The 25,372-nt window shown below is 40.0% G+C and overlaps 1 protein-coding gene across 2 annotated transcripts in view; it reads left to right on the top strand.

The window, feature by feature from the left end:
* Slk (STE20 like kinase) overlaps positions 1–20,595 on the top strand; it is a 54,982-nt gene extending 34,387 nt beyond the window's left edge. Inside the window, exons 12-19 of one of the 2 annotated variants that reach the window (XM_059256721.1) lie at positions 5,193–5,372; positions 7,575–7,667; positions 13,960–14,089; positions 14,822–14,946; positions 15,416–15,604; positions 16,093–16,218; positions 17,019–17,132; positions 20,079–20,595. In XM_059256721.1, the coding sequence (XP_059112704.1) occupies positions 5,193–5,372; positions 7,575–7,667; positions 13,960–14,089; positions 14,822–14,946; positions 15,416–15,604; positions 16,093–16,218; positions 17,019–17,132; positions 20,079–20,225 (1,104 nt within the window). In that variant the 3' untranslated portion in view covers positions 20,226–20,595. The remainder of the gene's footprint in view (positions 1–5,192; positions 5,373–7,574; positions 7,668–13,959; positions 14,090–14,821; positions 14,947–15,415; positions 15,605–16,092; positions 16,219–17,018; positions 17,133–20,078) is intronic. The other variant, XM_059256726.1, reaches the window with a different exon arrangement.
* The last annotated feature ends 4,777 nt before the right edge of the window (positions 20,596–25,372 follow it).

Raw genomic sequence — 25,372 nt, 5'->3', positions numbered from 1 at the left:
GGTTAGATCCAGCTTGGATTTTCTGGGTCTTGTGTATGAAGTACATGGTGTCTTCAATAACAGGAACTTACTTTCAGCCTCTGGGAGGCAACCAAGGCAACAGCAATAACTTGCAGTGTTTGGGAGTCTCTTGGACTCCCCTGACCAACAGCTCATAAGGGGCTTCTCATGCCTGGTATTGGGGTTTTTGCTAGATTGTCTGTGACTTTTGCGAGGACCATTGTCAGCCCAGGTGGGAAAATTTCATTTAGACTATGTATGCATATGTATACACATAAACTTAGATGTATTATATGTGTAATTTTAGGTAAATAGATAATAATGATTTCTTGTGACTTTTTCAGACATCCTTACTGTTATGTCTTATCTTCCCTCTGCTGTATTGACCTTCCTACCACCTTCCAATCCTCCCCCAGCCTCAATTTTCCCATTTTCCCTTCAACTACCCTGCTGCTCTCCTCTCTACTGCACCTTTCCTTCTCCCATGGTCCCTTGCTACTTTCCTGGCTTCTGGATTACTCTAGATTATACACTCAGATCTGAAGATTTGAAGTTAAGAGCCACGATGAAAGAAAACATGGATTTGCTTTTTGCGACGACTGGGTTAACTCACTCAATATAATCTTTTCTATTTCCATCCATTTGCTTGCAAATTCCATGATTTCACTTTTCTTTATAGCTGCATAGTATTCTATAGTGTAGATAGACCATATAGTATTCTATAGTGTGGATGGACCACATAGTGTTCTATAGTATAGATAGACCATATAGTATTCTATAGTGTGGATGGACCACATAGTGTTCTATAGTATAGATAGACCACATAGTATTCTATAGTGTGGATGGACCACATAGTATTCTGTAGTGTGGATAGACCACATAGTGTTCTGTAGTGTGGATGGACCACATAGTATTCTGTAGTGTGGATGGACCACATAGTGTTCTGTAGTGTGGATGGACCATATAGTATTCTATAGTGTAGTGTGGATGGACCACATAGTGTTCTATAGTGTGGATGGACCACATAGTGTTCTGTAGTGTGGATGGACCACATAGTGTTCTGTAGTGTGGAATGGACCACATAGTGTTCTATAGTGTGGATGGACCACATAGTGTTCTGTAGTGTGGATGGACCACATAGTGTTCTGTAGTGTGGATGGACCATATAGTATTCTATAGTGTAGTGTGGATGGACCACATAGTGTTCTATAGTGTGGATGGACCACATAGTATTCTGTAGTGTGGATGGACCACATAGTGTTCTGTAGTGTGGAATGGACCACATAGTGTTCTATAGTGTGGATGGACCACATAGTGTTCTGTAGTGTGGATGGACCACATAGTGTTCTGTAGTGTGGATGGACCACATAGTGTTCTGTAGTGTGGATGGACCACATAGTGTTCTGTAGTGTGGATGGACCACATAGTGTTCTGTAGTGTGGATGGACCACATAGTGTTCTATAGTGTGGATGGACCACATAGTGTTCTATAGTGTGGATGGACCACATAGTGTTCTATAGTGTGGATGGACCACATAGTGTTCTGTAGTGTGGATGGACCACATAGTGTTCTGTAGTGTGGATGGACCACATAGTGTTCTGTAGTGTGGATGGACCACATAGTGTTCTGTAGTGTGGAATGGACCACATAGTGTTCTATAGTGTGGATGGACCACATAGTGTTCTGTAGTGTGGATGGACCACATAGTGTTCTGTAGTGTGGATGGACCATATAGTATTCTATAGTGTAGTGTGGATGGACCACATAGTGTTCTATAGTGTGGATGGACCACATAGTATTCTGTAGTGTGGATGGACCACATAGTGTTCTGTAGTGTGGAATGGACCACATAGTGTTCTATAGTGTGGATGGACCACATAGTGTTCTGTAGTGTGGATGGACCACATAGTGTTCTGTAGTGTGGATGGACCACATAGTGTTCTGTAGTGTGGATGGACCACATAGTGTTCTGTAGTGTGGATGGACCACATAGTGTTCTGTAGTGTGGATGGACCACATAGTGTTCTGTAGTGTGGATGGACCACATAGTGTTCTATAGTGTGGATGGACCACATAGTGTTCTATAGTGTGGATGGACCACATAGTGTTCTGTAGTGTGGATGGACCACATAGTGTTCTGTAGTGTGGATGGACCACATAGTGTTCTGTAGTGTGGATGGACCACATAGTGTTCTGTAGTGTGGATGGACCACAGTGTTCTGTAGTGTGGATGGACCACATAGTATTCTGTAGTGTGGATGGACCACATAGTGTTCTGTAGTGTGGAATGGACCACATAGTGTTCTATAGTGTGGATGGACCACATAGTGTTCTGTAGTGTGGATGGACCACATAGTGTTCTGTAGTGTGGATGGACCACATAGTGTTCTGTAGTGTGGATGGACCACATAGTGTTCTGTAGTGTGGATGGACCACATAGTGTTCTGTAGTGTGGATGGACCACATAGTATTCTGTAGTGTGGATGGACCACATAGTGTTCTGTAGTGTGGAATGGACCACATAGTGTTCTATAGTGTGGATGGACCACATAGTGTTCTGTAGTGTGGATGGACCACATAGTGTTCTGTAGTGTGGATGGACCACATAGTGTTCTGTAGTGTGGATGGACCACATAGTGTTCTGTAGTGTGGATGGACCACATAGTGTTCTGTAGTGTGGATGGACCACATAGTATTCTGTAGTGTGGATGGACCACATAGTGTTCTGTAGTGTGGAATGGACCACATAGTGTTCTATAGTGTGGATGGACCACATAGTGTTCTGTAGTGTGGATGGACCACATAGTATTCTGTAGTGTGGATGGACCACATAGTGTTCTGTAGTGTGGATGGACCACATAGTGTTCTGTAGTGTGGATGGACCACATAGTGTTCTGTAGTGTGGATGGACCACAGTGTTCTGTAGTGTGGATGGACCACATAGTATTCTGTAGTGTGGATGGACCACATAGTGTTCTGTAGTGTGGAATGGACCACATAGTGTTCTATAGTGTGGATGGACCACATAGTGTTCTGTAGTGTGGATGGACCACATAGTGTTCTGTAGTGTGGATGGACCACATAGTGTTCTGTAGTGTGGATGGACCACATAGTGTTCTGTAGTGTGGATGGACCACATAGTGTTCTATAGTGTGGATGGACCACATAGTATTCTGTAGTGTGGATGGACCACATTTTCATTATCCAGTTGTCAGTTGAAGGACATTGAGGATGGCTCCATTTCCCAGTTGTGAGTAGAGCAGCAATGAATGTGGCAGAGCAAGTGTCTGTGGGTAGGTCTGTCTAGTAGGTGACAAGTATCTGTCAAGTCCTTTGGGCATATGCCAAGGAGTGGGGTAGCTGAGTCCTGTGGAGATTTAGTGTAGCTTTTTGAGGATGCTCCACACTAATTTCCATAGTAGCTGCAGCAGTTTGCAGTCCCACCCACAGTGAGTGTTTCTTTTTCCTTCAAATCCCTTCCAGCATTTATTGTCAGTTATTCCATTGGTCTTTTCTGTTCTGATTGGGGTACAATAAAATCTCAAGGTTGTTTTAAATCGCATTCTCTAATTGCTAGGGTTGATGAATATTTATTGAAATATTTCAGCTACTTTTTTTTCTTCTTTTGAGAACTCTGTTTGGTCTCAGGCCCATATGTGAATGGGTTGTTTATTATCTTGACTCTTTGTTTTTTGAGTTCTTTATGGATCCTGTATATTAATCCTCTGTCAGAATTAGAGCTGGCAAGGATTCCCTCCCATTCTGTGGGCTTCCTCTTCAGCTGATTGATTGTCTCCTTAGCTTTTCAGAGGCTTTTTAGTTTTATGAAGTCCCACTTAAAATTGTTGGCCTTAATTTGTGGGCAAATGGGGTCCTACTCAGAAGGTCCTTTCTTACACTTTTATCTTGGAGAACACTGCCTAGGTTTTCTAGGTTCTGAAGTTTTAAGGCAATCTAAAGCAGTTGTTTTCAAGCCTGGCTGAGTTTTAGAACTTGTCGGCGACTTTTCACGATTCACTCTTTTCACTGGCTCTTACGTGAGCCTCCATGTCTACGTCACTGCTGTTGTAGAAAACAGTGCTGCAGTACTTGTTGCTGAGGCCTTCAGTTTTCACTGTGTCCACAGTTGGTAAGGGAATTTAGGAATGTGGTACAGAATTTCAGTTGAACATCTAGCATAAAGTTTGTAGCTGGGCAGTGGTGGTGCACGCCTTTAATCCCAGCACTCGAGAGGCAGAGGCAGGTGGATCCCTCTGAGTTTGGGACCAGCTGGGTGTATAGATTGAGTTCCTGGACAAGCTTCAAAACAGCTACACAGAGAAACCCTGTCTTGAAAACACAAAAACAAACAAACAACAAGTATGTTAGAAAAGATAATTTAAAATAATATTGAAGTTTAAATTATAATCCTTTGCAGTTTTGTAATGTGTTGAGGACTGTTGTGTGGCATTGCTGGTTTTATGTTCGGTCACCACAGCATGTTCCTAAGAAAATAATGAGAGATATTCTTACTGAGTGCTTTTGCACTCCTTTTATTCTGTTTTCCAGAATTTTAGAAATTGTGTTTTTTTTGTCCATAGATTTTTTTTTTCTGAAATGTTTTCCTTTTCAGTTTCTCTTGTTTTTGAGGGTTTGTTGTTGTTGTTTTGAGACAGTGCCTCACTCTATAGTGTTACATTCCTGCCCCCATTTCTCAGGTGCTAGAATTATAGGCATGCACTACTATGCCTGGCTTTACCTTTCTTCTTTCTTTCCTTCCTTGCATACTTTATAATACGTATTTCTGTATTCAAAATTGCATAGTTGTGCAACATTTACCCACCAACCCCACCGTTCCCCAGAGTTTTCTTGAGTGAGAGTAGTAGGAAATATTAGATAGAAGGATTTAGAGTGTGGAGATAAACAGATAGAAAATGCAGGATAGCCTCAAGAGGGCCTGGAACCTATTCCAACAAGCCCTGTCTCTGCCCTAAGGTATTGATAGAAACGCCAAGGGGTGGAGCAAAAGACCTTCTCCCAGCACAGCCAAGTGTAGGCCATCTCAGACACCTGCACTCAGGACCATGGTCCAATTATCCCCTCTATGCAGACTTGCTGGGTAAAGCCACTAGGAACCTGAAAACGGGCTCCCACACATAGTTGCTTGAATATTTGATGAATTAGTATGGTAACAGACTGCATTGTTTTACAGAGTAAGAAGCGACAATATGACCAAGAAATTGAGAATCTAGAGAAGCAGCAGAAACAGACAATTGAACGACTAGAACAAGAGCACACGAACCGCTTGAGAGATGAAGCCAAAAGGATCAAAGGCGAGCAAGAGAAGGAGCTGTCCAAGTTCCAGAACATGCTCAAAAACCGCAAGAAGGAGGTAATGCTGCTACAGTTGTGAGTTATCACAGCTGTTCTTTAAAATGCAAATTGAAGAGTATCTAAGGAGTTAGGAATAATAGCTGGTAACTGAATAGCACTCATTCATTCATTCCTTTGTTCTTTATTTCAGACAGTGATAGGCTGGAAGTTAGTGAGGTCAGACATTATCCTCGTTTTACTGCCAAGAAAACAGGAATAAAGGGGTGTCAGTGGCCTGTCTCCCTTAACTTTGAGCCAAATCTTCAAATAAAGTCCAAACTGTATTTTATTCTGCCATTCTCTCTTATTAATGGAATATTTAGGACTTTATTTAGAAATACTTTTTCAAGAGAACTTAACCTCATTGGTATTTACTGGTAGCAACAAAAATTATCATTTACAAAGTACTTGATGTTTGAATTTTATCTCCATTAGGTCTATTGATTTTCTTAGACATTTTGCCAAGCAGAAACTGAATAGCTTGATACTCAAAATAGCACAAGACATGTGATTATAAAAAGGTTTTTGTTTTTCTGAGTTGCTTCCATGTTGTTATAGAGCTGATTGTCATCAGCTCGTAAAGAGGCTTCCCATGTACTGTCCTTTTGTCCCTAGATTAAAATAAAATACATCCAAGCAATTTTCAGTGATAAGTTGATGGCTTGTTCTACATCTTCAGTGCAGAAGGATTTACATTCTTAGGCTGTGAATAAACAACCCCAGGGAAAATAATAATAATCAGTTCTATTAGGATTGGAAGAAAATATCTCAACCACAGTAGGAGCTGTATTTTCACTTTTGTTACACGTCTCAGTTACCAAGATTTTAGCATTTGACTTTAGCATTTAATTAGGAAGAAAACTGAACATGGTATTATTGAATCTTAAGAATGTGTTTGAGGAGGACGGAGTGGTAACAGCAAGCACTTGATGCCTTCCTTAGGTCAGCCGTACCTACTGGTGTGTGGCCTCATTCTCTGTAGCCACCGTCTCTACAAGGTGGTTTTGTTGTTGTTGTGTCTTATGTAGAGTTGCTTCATATACCATGATAAAGATCTTCGTTAATCTTTAAAAAAATCTGGGTCATTTGTTGAGAGGCTAATCTTTGTATCAGATTAAATTAAAAGATTTAATTCCAGATAAGTAAGTCTGTAGTTACTGTTTTGAATTTGGAGAGTTTTAACTAGTTATATTTGAGATCGTGATGTGTTTATATTAAATAATCTTACTGTGTATTTTTTCCTCATTGCTAAACTTCTTGCATTTGGGGAGTCTCTTGCTTTTACTGGTGATTTGGTTTCATGAGGAATTACTGATGGGAACTTTAAGGACACTGTTAAATCAAAATCAGTCTCTTTCTTGGGTGCCAGTGACATGTGGTGACTTGGAATCTGGGCTCTTTTGGTGCTTTTACTTGTAAACACATGCTTGTTTTTCAGATCTGGATTATAGATCTTTTGGTGGGTGAAAGTCACATTTAGGGTTTTGGTAAAAAAGAAAGAATTTAAAGATATACTTCATTTAAAAACATACTTTGGTGTAAGAAATCATAGTTTACTAAATTTGAAGAGTGTTTACATTACTGATGTTAAAGTTGACCAGTTTGGCTTCAGTTTTCACCAAAGAGAATATATCCAGTCCTTCAAAAAGTCATCAGCTGTATTCATTTTTGTCACACCATGTAAAAGTGGCATGTTTTATGGAAAAAGTGTAGTCCATGTATTTTTCCCTTGTCCATTTGAAGTCCCACTTCTCTTCTTCCCTTCCTGCCCTGGTGTCATGGAGCGGCTCAGCTAGAGCTGTTTCTTTATGTTGTCAGATCCGTTGTCAAGTTTCCACTTTATAAATGGAGTTACTTTTCATGTGTTAGCGGACAGACAGTGTCGCTAGGTCTGTAATTTCTTTGTAATTTTTGATCTCTCAAGAAGGCAGTTGAATCTGTCACTTTTACCTCAGCCCTAGTGCTCTGAGACTCCTTCACTGATTGGTACGTGGGGATGATCAAGCAATGAGTGGACCTTTGCATGCCGGGTTGTCTGCACTGAGATTAAGCATGTTCTATCTTTTTATTCTTTTCCACCAACTAACGCTTATTCTAATGCATGTTGAAAGGAATCTTTTAACTACTTTAATTTTGACTTGTAGCTTTCTGCTCACATATGCATATGCTTTCCATGGAGACAGTATTACCTCCCCACCTCCTGCATGCTTGTACACTGTAGGTTATAAATGAAGTGGAGCAAGCACCTAAAGAGCTGAGAAAAGAGCTCATGAAACGCACGAAAGACGAGCTTGCACAAAGCCAGCACGCTCAGGTAACGGCAGCAGCTTAGTGCTACTAAAAACAGAAAGCAGCCTTTTCTCTTGGCTCAGGAAACCATGGTTGAAAGAGGAGATTTTAACTGTAATTACTATTTAACGTTGAACTTTTCCCCATCTATAGATACACAGGATCTTTTTTTTTTTTTTTTAAATAATGCTGAATTTATACTTGGTGACATTTAAATTGCTAATATGAAAATAACTGAAATGTTTAGAAAGTTGATTCCAGATAAAAGAAACAAATACGTTAATGTAATGGCTACTGTTACCTGATTTTATCATGATGGAAGCCTATGTTTTTAAGAAGTGGTGCCAGTGCTTGGTAGACAACCTTTAGGGCAGAGTTGGGGGTGGATATGTAAGTCTCTGCTTAGAAAAAGAATGCCTATTAGGAAACCATTTAGAATAAAAATGGTAAATTTTATCATTAAATGGTAGGTCATACATTTAATTACTTCTAAGATCAACAACATAGTCAACTTTAAAGACAAATTTTTAGTATATCATTTCCTTTTGATTTAGAATCCAGCAGCTAAATGGGCAGAATAATGTTACGAGATGAATGAGTTAACTAGATAAATGAAATTTTAACAGAATTTTCCAGTTACCCACAATGTATTATCCTTTTAATGTGGTTTTATGTAATAACAACAAAAAAAAGTGATTCCTAAACTTTTAGACTTTATAGGACCCTAAAAAGAAACACAGAAGTAACAAAAAATCTATTAGGGACCATGGCATATACTGCCATTGAAGTGTGTGTGTGTGTGTGTGTGTGCGCGCGCGCGCGCACGCGCGCGCGCGCTTCAGAGCTGATAACATTTTTATATTATAAAAAAGAAGGAAGCTGTGATCTTAGAATTTATAATTTTTAATAAAGGAAGTTGAGTTGAATAAAATTAGTATTTTTCTTGCCATAAGACTCTGAGACATTTTGTCTTGTCCTGTGGGGATGTCTAGTTGAAGGATGTGATGACAGACATAGCATTTGCTGTGTGCCTAGCACTTATTCTGATGCTCCACGTATCTGAGCTCAGTCTCATAACGAGCATCATCCTGTCTTAGCAGTGAGGGAGCAAGCACAGAAAGGGAAATGACTCACCCAGTGACTCTGGTAAAACCAGGATTCTCCCCCCGAAAACTTGAGTTGCACGTGCATACACTGGATTGCCAGCCAGCAGACCATGCTGCCCTCTTGTCAAGGCTGCCCCCTCGGCCTGGTCTGGATGGCTCCTCATCTGGCTAGCGTTTATTGTGAACAAGTGAAAGAGAGACCTTGCCAACTACACATTTACTTTTGGTTAGTTTAGATTTCAAATGAAGTAATAAATAATAGCAATATAATTTTGCCTTAAAAGGACTGTAATGGATGGTTTTTAGTTCCTAAAGTATACCAAACTTAAGAGTTGAGAATAAGAATTTATTGTTGAATGAATTGAGTGATCCTGTACTCTAATTTTAGTTTTTTTTTTTTTTTTGTTTTTTGTTTTTTGAAAAATGACTTTCCATGTAATTTGGGGGGCTGGCTTATGTTTTCCCATGAAAGAAATAATTAATGGTAAATTCTTCCTGTAAATTTAGTGAAGTTTAGAATGTAGCACTTCAAAAGTCTTTATACCTTTGATAAGTTTACTAAAATTTGGTAATTTTACAGTCTGTTTAGACTGTTTCCGGAGTTAAGTCATAGCTGTGTAGCCATGGAGCTGGTACATACTTGACACCTAGTCCCCAGGCTTTCAGACCGTGTTCCTAGGAGCCCTTATTCAAGGCAAGGGTTGTGGGGCTGAGGGTCTTGCTTCTGTGTGGAAAAGGGGACGTTTTCTGTTCCTCCTTGTTCCACCCTTCCCCTCCCCTTTTTTCTTCCCTCTCTTCTTCTCTCCTTCCCTTCCTTTGTTTCTTTCATATTCATTTATCTGTGTTTTGTTGGAGGGCAACATTTTTTGAGAGTCCTTTCTTTCCACATGTGGGGCTTCGGCAGGTGCTGTACCCACTCAGGTCACCTTGCAGGCCTAAGAGCATTACTTTTCACCTGATTTATAAGCAGATCTATCTGTCTGTCTGTCTGTCTATCTATCTATCTATCTATCTATCTATCTATCTATCTATCTATCTATCTATCTATGTGGATGGACTTTTAAAAAGGAGTTCCACTGATTTAGAAATAAGTAACACATTGGAGTTTGGAAACCACTGACCTAGTTCTCGCCTTTTATTGTGTAGATGGGAGATAAGCCCCTCTGTTAATTGATTTGACCTAGTCCTGAAGGTCAACATTTGTGCAATTATTCTTTCCATTTACACAAGTCATCCAGATGTCTGTTTTCTCACCTGGGAGGTGCATTGTATTCTGATCCGCAGGGTGTTGCTCAGGTCATGATTCAGTCTTTTCAGTTGTCAGCTTGTGCAGTGTTCAACGCCCAAATGCAGGACGTAAGTCCGCGTGCGTGCTGTGGGAGGTGCCTTCTGTTTTACTTGTGCTTTCTTTGACTCACATGTGCCTTTCATTATTAACTTGATTGGCTGGAATGTAGACTGTGGAGAGCTGATGCCAGTAATAACAGTAACAGTAGTCTGGCACAAACTTAGCACTAACAGTGTTCTTCAGAGTTTTCATATCTGGTTCTCCCTGGCACCATCCTCATGTAGGGATGGAGTATATCTTTTCTCCAGATGTGGTACATGGGCACAGAAGACTAGTAATCTGCTACAGACCAGTGGTCTCTATGGCATCAGCAGGAGAGCTGGAAGCAGAACACTTGCAGTGGAGGGCTCTATTTTTCTGCCTCTTCACCATGCATTCTAACTTGAAATTTTCATGATTTTTAAGAAAAGTAAATTATCTTCCTGGTAGAGTTTTGTAAACTTTGCACATGTGAGAAATTGAATGCTGTGATTAGATTTTTATCTTTGTGTGAAGTGACATTTTGATTACATACAATTTAGATGTCTTGATTATGGATATGGTCAGAAAAGCCATGGTAAAAGGAGTGATTTAACTTCCATTTAATTTGTCTCCTTTTATTCAAATTGTCAATAATAAGTATCGAAGTGTTGTTATTTTTACTGTGGTTTGAAATTATGTCTGGAATTCCAAACTGTATTCTTTCTCACAGTTCCCATAGGAAAGGCCAGCCAATATAACATGGTAATTTTTGTTTGTTATGTTTAGTATATACTGCTGGAGTAGATAGAATACAGCTTGATTTCCGCCATTTCTGTTTCCCTCATTTCCAAATTAGATTAAAAAAAGCAATTGGCAGATACTTTTTTTAAACATGAAATTATGATTTATAATCTCTTTTCTGATCATTACCATTTTTGAGTAAATCTGTTGAGTAAGTGATCAAATTTCATACAAATAGTCCAACTCATCATAACCTTTTCTGACAGTTGTCAGGACGCAAAGCTGTAGTTTTAGTACTTACAGTTAGTTAACTGATGGTAAAATTGCTTATCAGAACTTGAACTTGTACTTTTAATGGTCACTGACTTCATAGTGTATGAGGCCATTTTTAGAAACGATTTTTGGCTTTCTTAGTTTGGGTTCTTTTGTTGTTAGTTTTTGTGACTTCTACTGATAATCTCATAGATATTTTTAAAGGCAGAATGTAATCCATGCAGACTTTTTAGAATGTGAAATTTCTCTTAGTTTCAGTTCCTAAGAGCAATTTCTAGTTACAAATTCCACTGTGAATGTATTGTATTTGGCTTTTGAAATTGAGAAATTGAGTGAATGGGCAATAATATTAAAATTACATTCATTTGAAGAAAAGAAGTATATTATTTGTGTATAAGGGTCTTTTTCAGGTAATTTTTAACTTTAATGTAAACTACTTGTGTGGTGCCCTCCATCTAGATTACCATTTACACCCTGCCTGCCTGTTCAGCTGTGAGGCATCCTGGCTCCGTGCTAGCTCCTGTCAGGAAGCACTCCCACACGTGGCTCTAGCACTGCCTGCCTTGACTCTGACTTGTTCATCCTCGGTTTGTCTTCTGGGCTGTTTTCATTGTTTCTAGTTGCACTGTACCTAGCAGTGCCCGGCATGTCCTGAGTCAGCCTGTACCTACCAGTGCCTGGCATGTCCTGAGTCTGCCCGTACCTAGCAGTGCCTGGCATGTCCTGAGTCAGCCTGTACCTAGCAGTGCCCGGCATGTACTGAGTCGGCCTGTACCTAGCAGTGCCCCCCACACACACACCTAGTAGTGCCTGGCATGTACTGAGTACCTCAAGACACCTCGTGTAGTCCAGATCTTAAGGACAGTGACATACACAAAGATGGCACAGACAGAAATCACTTGTACTTAGTGGCATAGCTTTTATTTACCTTTTTGTTTCACATATTTATTGGCTTGAGTTTATACTTTGATATTTGACTTCTGAGTCTAAATATAAAGTCGATATATATATATGCTAGTTAAACTGTTTGAGCAGATATTTAAAAAAAAATAATATGCAACCCAATGATAAAATTGTTGACCCAGAGAAATTCCTCACTGCATCTCCAGGTTAAACATTCATTGAACAAGTTTACATGTAGACGCTTTGTATCAGAAGTTAAAAGGAATAATTTTTTATTACAAATATTTGTCGTAGGAAAGAGAAATGTAAGTCGCTTTTTTATTTGTTGTAACTGCTTAAGAGGTGGTGTGCAGATTTTGCATCTCTTGAACAAAACCTAAAAGGCTTTATTTATTCTAGATGACTAAATAAATAGAAGGGGTTGTTTTTGGTTTTGGTTTTTTTGAGACAGGTTTTCTCTGTGTAGCCCTGGCTGTCCTGGAACTCACTCTGTAGACCAGGCTGTCTCCAAACTTAAGAGATCTGCCTGCCTCTGCCTCCTGAGTGCTGGGATTAAAGGTGCGTGCCACCACTGCCTGACACTAGTTGTATTTTATAGAGATATTTCACTAGTCTGTCTTTCTGCTACTGTGTATTTGGATTTATAGTAAAACATACATGAATATGCAGATGAAATGGTGGTACCAATTGCAACTCCACATTACTCCCTCACAACAGCCTGTAGGGACCAACTTCAGAGGCACTGCCATAGGCCAACTCTTGGAAGGAGATTTGCCAGACTGTGTGCGTTAAGGACCAGGCTGGTAGTGATCCAGATCTTGTCTGACTCTGTCCAAGTCCCAAAGAACAGTTCTGAAATAGAGCTGGGACTTGATTGTTTCCTAGATGCAGAAGAGAAAAGGACTCTAGATAAGTATTGTTTCAGCCCTAAAATATAAACCTACATTTTTTTATTTGTGTATCCTTTGAACTAAACACTATCTTCTGTTACTGCCAAAAGGGGATAGAGATCCAGACTTGCCTTTTTTTTTTTTTTTTCTTCGTGACAGGGTTTCTCTGTGTAGCTTTGCGCCTTTCCTGGAACTCACTTGGTAGCCCAGGCTGGCCTCGAACTCACAGAGATCCGCCTGCCTCTGCCTCCCGAGTGCTGGGATTAAAGGCGTGCGCCACCACCGCCCAGCACCAGACTTGCCTTTTTTAAAGCACACATTTGGCAAATGTTAGGCATCCAACAAATATTTATTAAGTAAGTTAGAGAGTCTCAAATGTGTCTTTAAACTGTTGTTCTTTTAGGCACAGGTTGTAGAGGATAAGCACTGTCTTCCACTGTTAGTTCAGGCGAGGTCCTTCTACTTCAGTCTGTTTCCTAGGAAAATAGCGTTAAACTGTTTCTCTCTCTCTCTCTCTCTCTCTCTCTCTCTCTCTCTCTCTCTCACTCTCACTCTCTCACTCTCTCACTCTCACTCTCACTCTCTCTAGTTGCCTCTAGCCTTAAAAGGAATTTCTTATTTACTCTTGTTCTAGTTAAACCATGGTGGAGCAGACATTCCGCTTCAGAAGTTGTAATTTTGTTATTTTCCCAAAGTTGTTAATGAAATAGAACGTTTTAATTATGAATGGATATATACTTTTTATGTGTGTCATTCTTAATAGTGAATTTAGAATGTTGTACATTCTAATACTTTTCTAGATTTGAGTTGAGTGACCAATACATTTGTGCTGTATCTGTACAATATAATTTTAGTGATTTTTAAAAAAATTCCACCAGCTTTGTAAGCCTCACTTAGAAATCTTCTTAAGCACTAGGGATGCAGTTCAGTGCTAGAGTACTTGCCTTCCATGCACAAGACCTTGGGTCAGTCTCTATCACTTTCCCCTACAGAGAGGAAGAAAGAACTTCACTAACCACTAATACATAGGCACTAGATAACTGAATGTTCAATTCAGTAGATATGTATTAACAGATGGTTAACTGTGTCTATTAGGAACAAGAATTTGTTCAGAAGCAACAACAAGAATTAGATGGCTCTCTGAAAAAGATCATCCAGCAACAGAAGGCAGAGTTGGCCAATATCGAGAGAGAGTGCTTGAATAACAAGCAGCAGCTCATGAGAGGTATGTGAGAGGCCACAGTGTGTGCTCACACAACAAAAAATACCACAAATACCTCAGAAACATTGCCTTGAGGTGTGCATTGAGGAGTACTGAGTGCTTTTTGCTAGGGTGGCAAGGGGAAAGGTAAAGTTCAAATAAAAGCTTCTCTTTTTTAAAATTGAGAAATACTATGAGATATAGTAGAAGTGTTTCTAAAAGTATACTTAAAACGTGGACTAGGGATGTAGCTCAGTGGTAGAATATGTACTTAGTGTGTACATGGCACCCTGCATTTAAGGGCCTGGTTCAACTCTCAACACTTCAAAAACTACCCTCCCCCCCCCCCAAAAAAAAACTCCAAATAACCCAAGTTAAGACATATTTTATCTATCTGAATAATTTTATATACTCATTATGCCTTATAATTACCAATGTAAGTATATCATATATAATTATATAATAAGAAGATGGTAGGGTGGAATTTTTAGTCCGTATTCCCCCCAACAGACTAGTTTAGTTTTTTTCTTTCTTTTTAAGGTGAGGTTTTGGCATTCCTGGTAGGACATTCTTAAACAAAATAAAAAGTGATAATAAATGCTGTTTTACATTGGTAACATTTTATTTATACCTTGGAATATCTGTGTGTGTGTGTAAGTTAGTATATATAAAACACTTTAATGTAAATATTAAAATGAAGGGCATTGGACATTAGTTAAAAGAACTAAGTGACACTTGAAAACCACTTCCCTGTAGCTCGAGAAGCTGCGATTTGGGAGCTTGAAGAGCGACACTTACAAGAAAAGCACCAGCTGCTTAAGCAGCAACTCAAAGACCAGTACTTCATGCAGAGACACCAGCTGCTTAAACGTCACGAGAAGGTGAGCAAAAGGGAATGTCTTCACTTCTTTGTTCATTTTACTTTACAAAGGTACTCAGTTTTGCAGTTTAATTTCTTAGAGAGTAGATTCTTGGCTTTATTTCTGTCTTTTACCTTAATTTTTTTTTTTTTTGAGTTTTGAGTACTTGTTTATAATCTTTATTTTGATTGCAAACTTTTCTATCAATTACAGTGTTTTAAAGACCTTATAATAAATTGTCATTTCATCTTGTATCTTGCTGGTTCCAATTGTGACTCAGGTATCTTAGTAACGTGTCTTTCCTTGAACACTGCTGTCATCTAAGAACTTTTCTTTTCTTATAAATTATTTTTGCCTAATATTTTGTTACTCATTATGCAGTTATGGAGAGGGTACCTATGGGAAACAGTAACAGGTGCATGGAACATGTCTGTGGGTGCTGAGAGTTAAGTTATAGCTACACCGTTCAAGTCTGTTTAAATCTTCTTAGGAAACAGAACAAATGCAGCGTTATAATCAACGACTTATTGAGGAATTGAAGAACAGACAGACTCAGGAACGAGCAAGACTACCCAAGATTCAGCGAAGTGAGGCCAAGACCCGAATGGCCATGTTTAAGAAGAGTCTGAGAATTAACTCAACAGCCACACCAGACCAGGACCGTGAAAAAATCAAACAGGTACTTAAACAGTTGGTTCCTTTCCAGGTTTAACACCTTTGAATGACCTTTAAAAGTACCTCATAATTGGGACTAGACATTTAGTCTCTTCTTGGGATTGTTATTTTCAGTTTCTGGGATGGGGCCGGGTATGTTATGTCCCAACTTAGTCTCCCTGTGTGGGACCATAGAGGGCAAAGCCATCTCTCCCTTGACAGATCTTAGACCATGGGAGTGAGATAACTTGTCCATCCCGTGACACTTCTACAGCAACAGACAGATCATCTTCTTCCACTGGAGATCAGTAAGCAATCGAAACATGGAGGCTTTAAACCGGAAGTCATTTCCTCTCCCTTTACCTAGATCTATAGGCTACAGGTTCCAGTATAGGATTACAGCTTTAATTTACTGTTTTTTAAGCTTTGTTAAATTCCCTAATTATACGTGTAGAGTGTGTAGAGATTACACTGCTTCCTAATTCAATTATCTTTTGTTTTTCTTATTTGTAGTTTGCTGCACAAGAAGAAAAGAGGCAGAAAAATGAGAGGATGGCTCAGCATCAGAAACACGAGAGCCAGATGCGGGACCTCCAGTTGCAGTGTGAAGCCAATGTCCGAGAACTGCATCAGCTGCAGGTTAGGTCCAGGCCTGACGATGGGTGTGTGGTGGCCAGGCAGCTTGTGTGGCTTCTGTGGAGAAAATAAGAACTAATCAAAGTTGGCACATGTTGCTTATGAAAGGGCTAGAGCATTGAAAACGTGTGCTGCCTGCATAGCCCCAAAGGAAGAGCTGTGCAGTGCCATAGAGCCTTGTTTTTATTTCATATAACCAAGGTGAATGTAAGCATGAAGCTAAATTAACGAAAATTAATTCAAAAGTAGGGTTTTTTTTAATTTAAAAGGATATGGCTGATTTCTTTCTGGTTTTGTGAAAAAAATGGTAAACATTTGGAAAATTTTTTCGTAGGAAATTAGACTTTAGAGAGGACTGTTTTTGGAATTCATATGGAATGCATAGTCCATCTAGTGAATGCATGAAATGCTTATAATTTCAGAGTAACAGGTAATTTTGATACTCTGTATGTTTGGTTAATTTACTGGAGTAGAATACTTACTAATTCCAAATCTTTTACCAACTGGAAAGCAAAAGCCCAAAGTATTTCTACTTAAGTTCTTTTTTATATATGTTATGTTAACAGCTTTATATGATATTTAGTATTTTTTGCAAGAAGATATAAAAGTTTCAAAAACAGTGAAGGCATTTATACACTTATAAAACAGACTGTTCCACAACTCTTGGCATTTAGCTTTTAAAGGAGAATTTGAACTTCCATAACAGCATGGTATCTAGCCAATAATTTGTTGTTTTGAAAGAAAATTGTATCTGTTAAAAATTGCTCCATTGACCTGAAAAAAACTTAATACTTTATTTTCAGAATGAAAAATGCCACCTGTTGGTTGAACACGAGACTCAGAAACTGAAGGAGTTGGATGAGGAGCACAGCCAAGAGCTAAAGGAGTGGAGAGAGAGGCTGAGGCCGAGGAAGAAGGTAACTTACAGCTGTGCTGTGGTGCTGGGTGTGGTCCTTACTGGATACTGCAGAGGTGCAAAGACAGTGTCCTATTCCCAAAGGTCAGGATCTTGTGAGAAGTGATTACAGGTTCGGGAGATCATTGTTGGGAGTAGGTTAGAACAGGATGCAGGGGAGCAGAGTATGTGCTCACAGGAGGAGGAGTGCTGAAATCTCTGAAGAGGTTGAAGAGGTAGAGGTCAGGTAGGGTATGAAGCATGAATAATAACTTGCAGGCAGATGGGTATATTGGAAAGGAATGGGACAAGCAGAGAAAGTAGAATGAGCAAAAATACTGCATGTGGAAAATGACAAATAGTAATTTGTCAGAGTAATACAGGGTGTGGGGCATAGGGAGGAGGACAGCCGAGTCTGCTGTTAGCCGAAGCCACAGTAACAAAGGCCTTGAATTAAATTTAAGATACAGAACATAAGAATGGCTTATTTCCTCTTTCGTTCCATTTCCCTTGTTTGTAACTGGACTTCCCTGATGGCCTGAGTTCGTTGGTTAACCATTGTATTTCCTGCTGTTACTGTTGTCCACATCCCTTTGTTACTCCTTAAGACATAAACCTTTATTGTCTTATGAGCTTCCTGCCTGGTGTGTATCTCAGTGATGATGGTACATGCCTGAAGTCTGAGCACTTGGTAGGTGGAGGCAGGAGGATCAGAAGTTCAAGGTCATCCTCAGTTACATGATGAATTTGAGCTTAGCCTGGGCTACATGAAACCCAGTCTCAAAAAGCAGACGGAAAAACAAGTTAAAAGTGGATGATGTGTGTAAAGCAGTGTCTCAGTGCTTGAGATCACAGGTGTGTTCATTAGTGCTGTTACTGTTGCTGTTTTGAATCAGGGTTTGCTTGTATCCTGGTGCTGGCTTCAAGCTTGCAGTGTTCCTGCCTCAGGCTCCCAGGTGCTGAGATTACAGGCATGCCCACTATACCCAGGTGCTGAGATTACAGGCATGCCCACTATACCCAGGTGCTGAGATTACAGGCATGCCCACTATACCCAGGTGCTGAGATTACAGGCATGCCCACTATACCCAGGTGCTGAGATTACAGGCATGCCCACTATACCCAGGTGCTGAGATTACAGGCATGCCAACTATACCCAGCTCACTGGCTTTGTTACTGTCTGTCTGAACTTTTTACTCTCCTCCTCATTCCTCTAGGCCTCCTCTTCTCCAGGGTCACTGTGTCTGTGAGGGCCTTGTTTCATCACTGGATTCCCATCTCAGTATGCTGTATCCTGTCTTATTTGTTTGTTTTTCTTTATTATATCCTTTACCACCAGATATATTTCCTCTGTTGTCTTATTCCATGAGAACATAAGCCCCTTAGAAGCAGGGAGTTTCTTTCTCTCTTTGTTCACCGACCTCTATCTTGCTGTTCGAGGAGTTCTTAGAATGTTCTGAATGACTAGTGCATACCTGTTGAAGCTGATGGAGAAGGTCACCTCAGCAGACACTAGATTGAACTCAATATTCATCTCACCTTCCTTCCTCCAGGAGCCCCACCAATATGACATGTGTCCCCCATCCTCTCTCTTAATTGACAGCCAGGTTAGAACCTGGCTGACGTAATCTGTGACATTCAACCAGATATTAATTGTGACTCATTTCTGGTATGTATTCTCTTTCCTGTTGCTGAGCTTGCTTAGCCGTGTCTTGCTGGGCCTTCTGACCTTAGTTCCTTTCCTTATTCTTGCTTGCCCTCTGTTGTCAGTTATCTTCATGAACATCTGAGGTCATAGAGGTGTTGGTAAATCTTCAGTTCCATCAAGCAGGACACAAAGCCTGCAGTTTGACTTGGCAGCCTTCACAGTGATGGACTCGGGCTGTAGCCTTGCTGACTGTCTCTCCCTCTAGCCACTTGGTTCTCCGTGTGACAGAGTAACCATTCCTTCTACTGCCTCTGTCTTCCTGTGGCTGTCTCAGCTTCTCTTGTCTGGGATACCCTCTCTGTCCTGCCTGTCAGTTTCTGACACTGCTTCATGGCTAAGTGTATGTTTTACTTCCTCTGACAAACCTTCTTGTACTTTGTTTCAACCTAAACAAAGCACTTTTCTTTAAATGACTTGTCTACAGTCACCAGTACCTGTCCATTCAGTTCACTGTAACAAAATATTATAAGATGGAGGCTTGAGAAGTCCATGTCTAGAGTTCTGGCATGGTCAGGTTCTGGTGAGGGAAGCCTTCTTCCGGAAAAGAACTCTGCTTGCACCTTAAAACAATAGTAATCCCATTTGGAGGGCTCTATTCTTGTGACTTTCACCACTCAAAAGGTTAACCTCATGAAACTATCGGGGTTAGGTTTCAACAGATTCAGCTCTTTATCAAACACTTAGTATTCTTGCTGTGTATTGTGTGGATAGAAGATGAATCTAGTTTAGATCTTAGGTTTATATGGCTTGTGTTTCAGTCTGGAAGAAAGACGTATATGTCACTGACACAAAAAGTAGGTGAAAGTTACTAATAGGTGTCACCTGCTGGGTGCTTACATTTAATGTTCATGTGGCATGCCAACAAGGTAAGTTAGTACCCTTCTGCTGTAGCAGAGGACTAACTGAGCTGAGTCTTGAACCTGGGGCTGTGAAAAGTATATAGTCTTAACTATTGAATAAAATGTTTGGGGCTAGGAGGTTTTGGTTTTTTTTTTTTTAAGATTAAAAAGTTATGTGTATGCATGTATATCTGTGTGTGGGTGTGTGCATGTGGGTGCGGGTACCCATGGAGGCCATCAGATCCCCTGGAGCTGGAGTTACAGACAGTTGTGAGCCACTTGGTGCTAGGAACTGAGCTGGTCCTTACAGAGACATTGAGCCATCCCTCCAGACCCTGGACAGTGGTGTAATCTTGGCTGTCAGAGTAAATTCTATGTACAGTGTAAAACAATGTATAACTGTTGTCTCTTTCTTCTTAAGACACTGGAAGAAGAGTTTGCCAGGAAACTGCAGGAGCAGGAAGTGTTTTTTAAAATGACTGGGGAGTCGGAATGTCTTAATCCATCAGCACAGAGCCGTATCTCCAAATTCTACCCTATTCCCACCTTGCATTCCACTGGGTCATAGCGATAGCAGCATTCTCTGTCTGGATTTGGCTTCTAAGTACATCATTGTATTCCTTCATCTTCCACAGTATGTATGACTCACAAAGACAATCACCTGTTTCATCTTCTCGGTGGTTCTGAAAATTTGTTTCTTGGATTTTATTGTTAACAGAGATGAAGGGCAAACGAACTAAGACAGATGCCAGGCCATGTTGGCGAGTAGCATCTTGCAGTAATTCCCTAAGGTGATTTTGTATATTGACTTTAAATATTGTATTCTTTAGACACTGTTACTGAAAAACTGCCAGAAAAATAATGTTTAAAAGTATTTGGAGGAAAGAAAAACCAAACCTGTTACATCACTAAGTATTAATAAATATTGTTTTACCTGATTTCTCAATGATGCTAAATTCTATAGTAAAGATTCTGCTGTAGAAGTGGAGTAATTTTCTTTTGGTAAACCAGCTCTTATTAAAAAGCCATGAGTTATAGAAATATGCTATTGATTCAGTACATAGATATATTTTTATCATAAACAAGATCAAAGTCTTTTAAAAAAGAGAAAGATTATTTCAGTAATCTGTCACAAACATTAGCCTGTGTGGGCAGGAACTAATAATTGAGGTGCTAATTTTATTAAGATAGTGCCTAAAACACTAAATTTTAATCATGTATAAAATAGGGTTTTCTTTTTGACCAACAGGAACAAAGTACCCTTCTCACTGAACATTACTGTTTTACAAACTTGCTTATATTGCCACTTAATATTTATCCTAAAACAAATGTACAAAATTTGGGAAGATGAACGAACTAGCTTTAAAATGTGCAAATTGAACATACAGAACTCACCCCAGTCAGTAGCACAGACTGAGCTCCCCCACTTACTCCCTCATAAGAAGCCCACATCTCAGCAAGTTCAGTTTCTCAGTGGAAGCTTAGAGGCCTCTGTGCCCCGAGCTTCGGTCACGACTGCTGTTCTGAAGCTGGTCTTAGAAGAAGCCTTTGTCCACAAAGGATTTTCATTCAGTATCAGGCACACATGCAAAGTGACACTATATTGTTTCAAATGGGGTTATTCAGGTGCATTTTGGTTTTAGCTTGTTCCATGTTTAAATTAATTACTTTGAGTCAGAAAAACCTGAAACCTTTATCGTGTGGTTGCTGGTACATGTGATTATTAATGAAATGTTCACTCTTCGTTCCTTTTGAAGCTCAGCATCTCACCGGCGTCAGGTCAACAGTATTATAAACAGCACATTTGCGAATGACGCTTGCTGCCTGCCATTGGCGACCTGCTCTCTTCTAAGAGTGCTGGGTACCAAATTGTAAACGTTTCTGGTTTAGTTATATTTTGAGGTTGGTGAAGACTAGAAATGTCAGTGTAATGTTATGGAAACACCAGTTCATATTAAGAAAATGTAAATGTTTGTAGTACTTTCTTGGAGTTCATTCGAAAACTTTGGATGCTGAACTTTATCTGGTTTAAAAATGCATGTGTAATTTTAATTTTATAATTATTTTGACAAGCTTAATTTTCTTGGACAACCTTGTAGGTAGCCTTAACTTTCAGCCAATTTTGTTTTTTATATAAATATATATACATATATATATAAAATGTATGGTTGTAAATTCATACACTTATCACATGAATGTGTTACTGTATACAGAATCCTTAATGCTTTATTTTCAGATGCTGGGTTGAAAACTGTTTGAAAGCCTTTAAATATATATCTTTATAAAGTAATATTCAGGATGATGATGGAAATTGTTTATATTATTATGATAAAAGACGGAATTATGTTGCCCAGTGTATTTAATGATTTATTTGAAGAGGGAGAGGGGAGGAAGGCTCTTATACACCACTTTCTCCTTTGAATTTTTCAGTTTACTGGATTTTTACAAGTGACTACTTCAGTCAGTGGGCTTTCTTTTCAGCATCATTTAGGTAATTGTAGACATGATTTGGTCTGACTATCTGCCCTTCCTGGTCCTTTTCAGCTTGACATTTAGAGTATCGTATCTGGGATGGAGGCTGGAAGGGGTGTCTCCCTGCAGCCTGCCCTCCAAATTCCCTGCTGCTGCTTGAGGTTTCTTTCAAGCATGGCTGTATTCCTGTGGGTGCAGGGACTGTCCAGTGGTACACGTGGGGAGGGGGACACTCCTCTCAACATTTCAGGTTATATATAGAAAGTGTTTTGTAATAGAACATGCTCTTTCTAAACTTGCCTGCTTCTTGTAAGGCCTTATGCCATGTAGATAATTATGACCGTTCTTTGCTGCATGAAGTGTAGGTGGGGAGTGGCTGGGGGCACAGACTTCTTTGAATCTGAGAGTACAGTCAATCTATCCCCCGATTAAGTTGTTTGGTTGCTGTGGCAGAATGTGGCCATCAGTGCATAAAGGAAATTCTCCATGGAACCTCCCCTTTCCCTACATGCTTTGGACACGCCACACCTCCACCATATTTCTGCAGGTCCAGCTCCTAGAGCCCAAGTGCAGGGTTTCCGTAGACCTTTTGACCCACAGGCTGTGGGTTGCTGAGTTAGCTGCTGTTTTAGGTGGAGTCACAGTAAGCTCGCTCTTACCCTTTTCTGTGGGTGAGGAGGAAATTTAGAGTGCTTTTACTTTGCTGAAAATGGTGGAACCTTCCCACATGACAGGACATGGCAAACTGTAACTAAGTAAGAAGCAGAACCGGAGCTACCTCTAAGCAGTGTTTTCTCAAGCACACGATCTCAGGCACATGAGACCCTCCCCGTGGAGGCTTCTCTGATTTCTTGAGCATCAGCAAGTCTCAGAAGTGACTTTTTTCTACTCTTCCTGGTCCCCTGCACCCTCATACTTCCCCCATTCCACACTGTGCTTATTATATGACAGAGACTCTTTTAAGAAGCCAAATTCGGCCAAATTAATAGGTAGGAGTATTGCAGAGCAAAGACGCGCCCGGGACTGCAGTGGAAGAAGGGGGTCCGTTCTAATAGCCTTCTGGTCCTTCCTGGGAATGGTCCTGGAGGACACAACACAGGTGGTGTTTTCAGTGCTTCTCTTACGTCAGAGGCAGCAGTTAATGCCTCTGCTGTTCCTGTTCTTTGGCTGACATGGTTTTGATAATGCTTTAAAATTTCTGCTACAAAGCTTGGGATAGAGTGTTTACCAGTTTCAAATGTTGGCTGCAACTTAAAAATGTTATTCTTCACAGTGTAATAAGTTCACAAGCTAAATTTTCAAAGAGAATTTCTTTTCACATTATGCTTCTTGTCTACTTGGAATCAGAAACATGCCTTTTCAATCCCAGGATTGTCAAACAATAAAGTTATTTCTTAATCTATTTTGGGAAGCATTTTTTTTTAATTAAAAATCTCAGACATGAGGTCGTCCTGCCTGAGACACTTTGCAGTTTTTTTTTTTTTTTTCTCCTTCCTTTTTGGTCCTAGTTATATTTTTAAAATTTCACTCTTCTCTGTCTTCTGGCCTTCCATGTTTATCATCGGTCCTAGTCATCTGTGGTAACCAATCTCTCTCTCCCCTGACATGTACTTTTTAACTTGCTGGTAAGTACCTTCTAACATGCAGACTCCTCCTCCAGGAGGTACTTCAAATGTCTATTGACATACAGGATGTGTGTGCTTATATTTCCTTCTCTTCTCCTTGAAGATAGAAAAGTTGTTTTACCAAGTGTTTCAAATCCAGTGAAAAATCCTATGCTGAAACCCTCTTGTTACTTGTCAGTTGATGTGTTCAGCACCGCTCATAGACGCCGGCAACCCTGCTTGGCGTGTGTGCAGCTTGGCTAGAGGGAGGCTGTGACGTCATTTTCTAATCTCAGAGCGTTGTTCACTGTTGAGCTCACTCCTGACCACTCCCCCTTTCCCAGTGAAACAAAAGAGGCTCAGATCCACTGCTGTCCAGCTGAAGACATGACTCATGTCTGTCGGTCCTCTCTCTGGGTTTTGTCTGGAGAAGGTGGTACAGTTGGACTTTCCTCCCATTTCTTCTGAGTGTAGAACTCTGTGAAGACTTAGATATCTTTGTAAAGTCTAGTAACAAGGGAACATTTCCTAGGTCTGATTAATCAGGGTAGGAATCATTAACATGTAGTACTGAGCCCCAAAGTAAAAAGTACTGTTTCAAAAGGTTTTTATTATGAAACTGATAAATTCTTTAAAAATTAAAAGACACATTGCAGTCTTTGTTTTTCACAATAGGTACTATTCTTCCCTGTGGGCGGTAAAACAAGTTATCTGAAATTGTGAAGGCTGTATGAATTCATGTACAAAGATTCTCATATTGATTCTTGTGGGTAGCCATCAGGATATAACAGCTAGGCCGAGAGACCATGCAGCATTCTGATGATGCAGCGTTCTGATGCTAGGCTTGTGTTGATGCTGCTGCAGCTGCTTGTTGGAGTGAAACTAAATCATGTCTTTTCTCTGGGATGATATGTGAGGTACTTAGGAGAGAGCATAGAAAAGGAAACTAAGTCCCACCGGGCAGTAGTGGTGCACACCTTTAATCCAAGCACTTGGGAGGCAGAGGCAAGCGGATCTCTGTGAGTTTGAAGCTAGCCTGGTCTACAGAATGAGTTCCTGGACAGCCAGGGCTACACAGAGAAACCCTGTCTTGAAAAACTAAAAAAAAAAAAACAAAAAAACAAAAAAACAAAAAAACAGAAAGAAAAAAAATGGTAAATCCTGCCTTGGAAGGGTAGAGATGTCAAAGTGGGTTTACATTAATCCCATGCTTATTTACCCAGCAATTGAGAGTCGCAGCTTGTGACAAATTACCACTGCCCGCGTGCAGACCCCTCTGGTTTCACCATGCATTTCTGTGGGGTGTCTGATACGTGTACATTTTCCTTAGTAGACATCTTTGTGGTCCGTATATTTGCCCTCCAGTCATACATTCATTGCAGAGAAGCTTGCTGATCTGTTGTATGTGTGTTTATATGTCAAGGAACCTAGAGAAAGCAGACTGCTTTGTCCGGGGTGTCCAGGTTGGTCTAGTAGCTTCAGATAAAAGCCTGCCTTTAGAGATCGCAGTGATAAATGCCGAAGGCTGGGCCTAAAATGCGACCAGTCTTCTCTGCTAATTTTGTAATAAACCATGTTAGAGTCAGACCCAGTTAACTCAGATGCTTTTTTTTTTTAAACTTTCTTTCTCACATGATTC

This window comes from Peromyscus eremicus, chromosome 1 (genome assembly GCF_949786415.1).
Source record: "Peromyscus eremicus chromosome 1, PerEre_H2_v1, whole genome shotgun sequence".
Classification (NCBI taxonomy): domain Eukaryota; kingdom Metazoa; phylum Chordata; class Mammalia; order Rodentia; family Cricetidae; genus Peromyscus; species Peromyscus eremicus.
This window is presented reverse-complemented; position numbering and strand designations above follow the sequence as displayed.